The sequence below is a fragment of the Erigeron canadensis genome, chromosome 5, assembly GCF_010389155.1.
Source record: "Erigeron canadensis isolate Cc75 chromosome 5, C_canadensis_v1, whole genome shotgun sequence".
Lineage (NCBI taxonomy): Eukaryota > Viridiplantae > Streptophyta > Magnoliopsida > Asterales > Asteraceae > Erigeron > Erigeron canadensis.
The window spans coordinates 29,195,741-29,203,993 of record NC_057765.1 but is presented as its reverse complement, the minus strand read 5'-3'; the positions used below and the strand labels follow the sequence as shown (position 1 = coordinate 29,203,993).

Below are 8,253 nucleotides of genomic sequence, written 5' to 3'. Positions count from 1 at the left end.
GTCAATGCACCAAGAGACAACTTTTTATAAACTGAATAAGGCATTAGATTGATGCTGGCCCCAAGATCGGCCAATGCCTTGTATAACTCAAGACCAAAAGAACAAGAAATAAGAAAACTCCCTGGATCATCAAGCTTAGGGGGTATCTCGTTCTTTATTATTGCTGAAACTTCGGCACTCATGACTGCCGTCTTATCTTCTTGAAGTTTCTTCTATCCGAAATGAGATCTTTGAGAAACTTTGCATAGTTGGGCATACCTGCAAGGAGATCAACTAATGGAACAGTAATGTTAACATTCTGAATTAGATCAACGAACTTCTTGAAGTTCTCCTTTATCTTCCCTTGCTTCAACCGTTGAGGGTAAGGCACCTTCGGTTTGTAAGGCTTCACGGAGGTGCCTCAACAGTAGGTTTCTCAACTTTCTTGGATGGAATGGCCGGGATTGGCTCCATCTCGATCTCTTCATCAACCGCAACTTCTGGTTCAACCTGCACAAGAGGAGTAACAACATTAGGTGAAACATTTGCAGAGTCATAAGAGTTACCTGCTCTTGTGTGATTGCGTTGACTTGCTCATTTCTTGCATTCGGATGGTTGTATTTAGCTCCAGATCCTTGGCTATTTTGTTGAGGTTTCGGGTTCTGCTGAGTGTTGCTCGGTAGGGTACCGGGCTGCCTGCTTGAGTTTCCTAGCGTTTCCAACCTTGCTTCAATATCCTGAAACGTTGCTTGAGTACTCTTCGAACTTTGCTCAAGCTTATTTGCCAACCCATCCAACCTAGTAGTCATAGCGTCCCATTGAGAGGCCATCTTCTCACTGGTAGCTTTCTGAGCGCCTACCAATCCTTCATGATGTCTCTCAATTCCGAATTCGCATTTTGCTGACTGTTGAACCTGCTAAACCTGCTTCCAACAAAACCAGAATTATTAGCATTAAAATTGGACGAAGGATAAGAAGTACCTGATGACCGATTTTGATAACCGGTACCCTGACTGAAGTTCCCTTGCTGATTCTGGACATAGTTAACTTCCTGAGTGATGTGTATTTTCTAGTCTTAAATTTATGAACACGAAATACCTAGCTACTGACTACTACACACTTGCGGGCAGTGAACCCGTTCGTATGCAATATAGCTGACTTGGTAAACCGAGGTCGAACACAAGGACTTAATAAGCAATTGTCACAGTAAAGTGATTCAGATTAAAAGGGGGGGTTTTGTGACCGAATTGTCACGTTGCAAAGTTAGTGAAGAAAGTCAGTAATCCCGTAGGATTAATCGCAAAGAGTATTTGATTGGTTGAATCTTAACACAGATTTAAAAATGAACACCTACTTGGATCAGCTCACATGCCAATCATCGGATCTAAATACTACTTGCATTTGTTGAACGACTCAAAAAGTAGACAAGATGAACTCCCGTTATACTTGAAACTTTAACTGCTAAATAGATAATTATTGCTCCCGCACTTAATTTCTCCTCTAAACAGCTAAGCATTAAATCCTGAGTTGATTTTATGATTTAATCTTTTGAAAGCTTTCTCCCGAACTGCTTATTCGCCTAATCAGATCCCTCTATCATAGACGTTTACACATTCGAAATGAATTTAATTGTTTTTAATCTTCATCGTTGATTTCTCCCGAACTCCAACGATTTCAGGTTAATTACAGACCGATTAACCATTTCATAAATCAATTGACAATGACATAGATTTCTCCCGAACTTCTAATTACAATTATCAATCAATTAATATAAAAGTTGAAAACAATATTTAAATCTAAATAAATGTGGATCTTCGATTAAACATATAAACCTTGTTCAACATTTGCAAGCAACATCAATTCGACCCTATGACATGCTTACTACCCAAGCGGGTGCTAAAGATTTAGCTATTCATATTAGAAATGCAAGAACAAACAAATAGAGAGGAAATCATATTATACCAAATGAATGATGATAATCCGGTAGCAATGATGATTACAATCCAAAGCTGAAAATAAGCGAAACCCTAATCACTTGATTGTTCCAAAGAATTCCTAAGTATGAGAAAACTATTGAAATTGTGTTATTCTCCCGTCCAAAAGTGCAGAACCCTAATTAATCCCCTGTACAAAACACGCGTGTAACGGCCGTTAGTGGGCTAACGGCCGTTAGTATTATTCTTGAGGTCTAACGGGCGTTACTGGGGTAACGGCCGTTACTTCTCAGTTGATAACTAACGGTCGTTAGTTTCCTAACTGCCAGTTACAGGAGAAACCACAAACCACCTATGTAACGGCCGCTAGTGGGCTAACGGCAGTTACAACTTCCAGATTTCGTTTTCTTCATCTTTCGCGTGATTTCACCCGAATCTTTCTCCCGTTTCTTCCTTAACTCATCACAATCGACCAATTCATTCGTCTAATCAATTTCCAACCTGAAAACACTCAACACACCTTCAAAGCATCGAAAGTTGGATATAAAACTATCAAAATGACGAATAATTGGTTCTAAAATCACGTGGGAAATGGTACAAAATATGACACATCACTGAGCTGGTTTATCCGGACAATCTTCTGAATAATGCATGTCCCCACAGTAGTCACAACCATCAGCAATCACCTTGACATCCCTTTCAATGCTTTTGAATCTCACGTCTTGGTTGTCAAACCTCTCGTTCATCTGCTTCGTGAGGGCTTTGACTTCAGCAACCAAGCTTGATTCTTCACTACTCTCCAACTTTGCTACAGTCTTTCCACTAGTTCTCTTACTTACAACCTCATCACGATCAGAGAACTCTTTGGCCATATCATCCAAGATTTTGTATCCTTCAGCTGGGGTGACATTGTTCAAACTACCTCCAAATGCCCCGGCTAATTCCCTTCTAGTTCTCTTTAATAACCCATCATAGAAGATTTCAACCACTGCTTCCGTGTTCAAATTGTTTCCTGGGCAATTCCTGATCATCTCCTTATATCGTTTCCAGGCATCTACTACATCTTCCCCTGGATCTTAAGTGAATGATCGGATCTTATTCTCCAACTGTCTCTGAGTCCTTATGGAGTAGAACTCATCAATGAACCCAACACGAAGCTCATCCCAAGTGGTATACAGATCATCTGGCTGCTCCTTTAACCATGCTTTAGCTCCTCCACATAAAGTGAGTGGAAAAAGTTCAAGCTTCACATTGTCATCTCGGTTCGCACCATAGTGATAGAACCTACAAATCTTCTCGAACCTTTCCAAATGCCCATATGGGTCATTATTCGTCACCCCATCGAACTTCTCCTCCTCCACACTTTTCAAATGACTTCCTTTAAGAGAAAAGTTTACTCCGGTGGTTGGAAGGCGAATAGGAGTGCCCCTATTTGTGGGGATATTTCTCCTACGGTCACCGTAAAGACGGTTATTGGGGTTTTCCGGCTCTCTATCACCCATTCTCCTGGCTCTGACTGGTTGAGTTGGCTGAGGATTTTCTCTAGGAATCTCGGTTAAAGCCTGTTGATCAGTTTTATCCTGATTATCTTCTTCCCCTGAACTATCACCAGTTTTGAACAACCCACTACCTTCGGAGAATCTAGGACTTGAGCGCACCTCGGACGTTGAACCTTTCTTTGAGTAATATTGATCCAAGTCTACGTCCGGGTGGTCTCGGTTTTCGGTGTTAGAGTCTATATTTCCGGTGTTTGAGGGCTCTGTGTTGTCTGATCTGAGTAAGCGTCGTCTGGCTTTCCCTGGATTAGATTGAGGACTAAGCAAAGGTCTGCCAGAGGCTCTTGTGTTCATCAACCACAAAGCACCTGTACTAACACCACAAGTAAAACCGTTAACCGCACCAGAAACTACAAAGTAAAACTAAAACAAAAATCAAATCTATCTATTAAAACAAATAACTTCCTTACAATTGAATGCAGGGAAGGATCGAATCACAAAACACAAATACTTAATTCAAGTCCCCGGCAGCGGCGCCAAAAACTTGATGTGAGAAATCTAGCTTTAAATTTATAACACGATTTACCGAATAATATTGATAACTACACACTCACAGGCAGTGTACCTGATCGTATGCAGTATAGTGAAAAACTGGTAAGCCGAGATCGTTCGCAAGGACTTAAACAAGCATTTGTAAAAACGTTTAATGATTCGAGTAAAATGGGGGGTTTTATGGCCGAATTGTCACGATGCAAGTAGTTAGTTGAAAATTAGTAATCCCAAAGGATTAATCGAAAAAGAGATTGTAGTTTAAAACAAGAATTTAAAAGTCACCCATCTTGATTTCGCTCAACATAATGTTAGGATTGCACATTTGATGAAGTTCAAATTCAATTTAGTGATTTAATGACCGAGACTCAAATTAATCGTTGACCCCGTACCCGTCAAGTTAACTACTTATTCGACTCTCTTGTATAAACTAGTTTCGTTATTAAGACCGGTACCCCGAGACGCCTTTTTATAACTTCCCTAGTTAAACAATTGTTTTGGTCATTTCAGATAACAATTTTGCCTATCGATTGTACCCAACCGTCAACCCGTTAATTCTTATCAAATATTGACTACCCTCTACCGTACCCGTCATAGAACCAAATGCTTCTAGCTAAGCAATCAAAATAACTTTTACCCAAATCCTAGTCGTCACTAAAAAATGAGCACAAATTATCCGCAATCAATAATTGAATAACAAAGAATTAATAGATTAAGTTCATGACAAAATGTTAAATCAAATCACTTGAATTAATAAATATTGTGCAATCCCTACATAATGACTCACTCCATCAAGATGGATGAAAAGGTGATTAGCCACTCATATTGAAATACAAATAACTAATCAGAATGAAGGAATTCATCGTTACCGAGTACAAAGAATTGAACGGAAATAACGAGAATAATCCAATCGTAATATCGATCTTCAAAGATGAGAAATCTGATCAAAAGTCTCCTCAAAGGGTCTACAAAACGGCTGGAAAATGTAACATAGGGTTTTCGAATGAAAAAACAAGCTATTTATATGTTTCCCAAAAATCATGTGCAGAATCGTCCATAAGCTGCTGCGCAGCTCCCTTTGACGGCAGTTTACCGTTTGACTTTCATTGACTTTGCTGGAAACCCACTAGACGAGCTGCTGCGCAGCTTCAGCCCCCTGTTTTACAGCTGCTGCGCAGCTTGGATCTTCTGTATTATAGCTGCTGCGCAGCTTGTCTTGATTCCAGGTTTGACTTTCGTTGACTTTCACCAAACTTCATCCAAACGACCCGGAAATCATCCGTAAGCACTTATTTCACTCCAAGAATGTCGTTTTCTTCCGAAATACGCTCAAGTATCTGCTACTAACCTGAAACACTAACAAATACCATAAACGCAACAAATGTATACAAAATGACTCATTAAACATGCTAACTTAACTATATAAACCGTGGGAAATGGGTATAAAATACGACATATCATACTTGCTATATAATTTGAAATTAATTTGAAATTAGCTCAGATATTACAATCACTCAACCTACCGTAGTTATTAAACACTTCTTTTGAGAGCATTTACCCTAAGATATTTTATTATTTAATTATATTGTATATAAATATTCGAAAAAAATATGGAGGTGACACGTAAGAAAATTCCTACGTGGCAAAGTCTAAACATATTAAGTTGAGTTGGATGGATTTATAAAGCTAGGATTTTTATTGTTTTATTAGTTGTATAAATATTTTTCTATTAAGAATAAAATACATGAAACTCATGATTAATATATCGCAAACAATAGAACGAATTTGATTCCCCATTTTTTCCCCCAAAACTTTTGGGCGTGCCACTACACAAACACATAATATTATTATGTGATGTTGATGGTTCTCGAAGTATTATATATTGATTTAAAGGAAGGTGCTTATGAAAAGATATGTTACAAAATTTGAGTCCAGGTTGAAAAAGAAAATTAGTTTTTTTTTAATAAATAACCATATTAGTTTTGTTGCTCATCCAAAATTGATTATTTGAGAATATAAATGCAGTAATTTAGAAGATAATGTAGAGAAAAATATCTCTTTTTTATTTATATATGAGAATAGTCATGGTTCAAGTCATGGTTTATTTAAGTAAACTACTACTGTGATTGGAGCATGTTGTCATGTTAAAATATGAGGCCGTTTTCAAATAAATAACACAAATCAACGATAACTTATGCATTGCTGGTTTTCAAATTAAATTTGTATACATTACCATGTAGAAATCTATTACTTCTTTTTTATTACTTATTATGTAGTCAATTGTGTTGTATTGTTTTTATGTTTAACGGTTACATCTCAATTGTTTTTACTGTAATTAGTTATCATTATACTAGTCACCCGGGTTCTTAAGCTAGTGTATATATATATATATATATATATATATATATATATATATATATATATATATAGCAACCATTAAACTAAAAATTTCAACTTTATGAAAATCAAGTTTATGTTATTAGTCAAACATAGAAAACATTGTACTATGAGTATACATAATAATCTCATATGACAATACTAGTACATATTTTCTCTCAAGTTAAGGTACGTGCCATAACTTTTATTTCCCATGCATGCATGCGTGCAAAACCTATTAAATCTTCAATGTCCACCTTCTTCTTCTTTCTTCTTCTTCGCCTCTGCACCACCGCCACCAGGACATCCGAAACAACCACTAGCACCACCACCCATTCCCGGAATTCCACCGCCCATACCGGGACCACCACCACCACCCATTCCGGGACCACCGCCCATTCCTGGACGACTACCACCACCACCAAATCCAGGGATTAACCCACCACTACCACCAAGCCATCCAGGACTACCACCACCACCCCATCCACCACCACTAGTACCACCACCACCCGGAGCAACACCACCCCATCCAGCACCTTCACCGTCGCCACCTGCTGGACCACCACCTAATCCACCACCAGCACCCCTTCCTCTATTGCCACCTAATCCATCACCTCTTCCTGTGCCTGCTCCCCATCCTGCACCAAATCCAGCAGCTCGTATCTGTTCTTCTTTCGTATTTTCACTCTCTGCAAATTAGCATTATTCACATGCATGCATGCATTTTCTATTAACATATATAAAACAGTCCAAAAAAGTACTCGTAGTAGTAATTAAATAAACAAAGGATTAATTTTTCTATTTACAGCCAAGCTAGGGGCGCGCTATAAAGTAACTTTCACATATATAAAACTTGTATATATATATATCAAAAGTCCACCTTGTATTTTATGACAAATATTTATTACGAGTAGCTATTTTATTAACGTTAATAACACTAGTCTATAATTAACAAAGACACACACATATATAAAAACTTACTTTTAGTTGCATCAAGATTTTCTTCATTTTTGGTATTGGTATGATCAGAAGATACAAGAACCACCACCACCATAAGAAGAGTCAAAATGGCCAGAAAACGCTTGGAAGACACCATTGTTAAGTTGTATATATTGGATCTTGTTTATGCCGGGTCATGATACATGCATGGATTTATATGGATTTTGAGTGTAACAAAAGCCAAAAGTTGCATTGAAGAAGCCATTAATGGAAGGTTCAGAAACAGGGAGGTGATCAGTTTACAGGAATTAATTAAGTAGTACTTTGACTACTTGACGGAGTGTTCTATATAAATATGCATCCATGCATGCATGGACATCTACTTATTCTTGACATCCGGAAGCTAATTAAGGTTATGCACCACCTTATGCCACGTCATATCGATCTTAATTAAATTGATGAACTCAACTAATTAAAAACTATCTAGCGATGATTATGTATAACCGGTGGCGGCCCTAAGAATTCAAGTATCGGGCCAGGCCGAGTCGAAAAAAGATATGCCCCTAGCTCTTAGGGATTTCAAACATATAAGCAATTTTTTGACAAATGAGACTTTATAACAGTAAGAAAATCATAATATTTATAAGTCAGTCTTATTGGAATCAAATATATTTATGTTGGATTAGTCGTGTCATTCACGAGTTATGGTTCATCGGGTTAAACGGGTCAAGACTCACCGGCTGTGGGATTTGGATATGGGTCGGATTTGGCTCCAAATATGGAGCAGGAGAATTCCATATTAGTCACGTTTAGTATAGTTTATTGAGTATGTGGACTTGGTAAACAATTTAGTTATTAGCCGGCCGAATAATTAGGAAAAATGGACGTTAAGGTTCAATGAAGTCTAACAGATTTGTAGGATTAAGTTCGGATAATTTTGAGGTTTTATTTGTTTCCCACGTAGCATATTTGAGGCTATA

At 37.9% G+C, this 8,253-nt stretch overlaps 1 protein-coding gene across 1 annotated transcript; it reads right to left on the bottom strand.

The window, feature by feature from the left end:
- Positions 1 to 387: 387 nt before the first annotated feature.
- Positions 388 to 7,430, bottom strand: LOC122601516 (uncharacterized transmembrane protein DDB_G0289901-like). The gene is made up of 6 exons (XM_043774270.1): positions 7,316 to 7,430; positions 6,592 to 7,023; positions 3,778 to 3,819; positions 3,431 to 3,711; positions 546 to 716; positions 388 to 489 (listed from the first exon to the last, which is right to left on the bottom strand). Exons 1-6 carry the CDS (start codon positions 7,428 to 7,430, stop codon positions 388 to 390), a joined length of 1,143 nt encoding a protein of 380 aa, XP_043630205.1.
- Between the last annotated feature and the right edge of the window lie 823 nt (positions 7,431 to 8,253).

Coding starts and splice junctions, on each gene's coding strand:
- LOC122601516 (XM_043774270.1), bottom strand. CDS start 7,430: ATGGTGTCTTCCAAGCGTTTTCTGGCCATTTTGACTCTTCTTATGGTG. Junction 3,712..3,777: donor TACTTGTGGTGTTAGTACAG/GTGCTTTGTGGT, acceptor AATCTAATCCAG/GGAAAGCCAGACGACGCTTA. Junction 717..3,430: donor ATCCTCAGCCAACTCAACCA/GTCAGAGCCAGG, acceptor GCAACGTTTCAG/GATATTGAAGCAAGGTTGGA.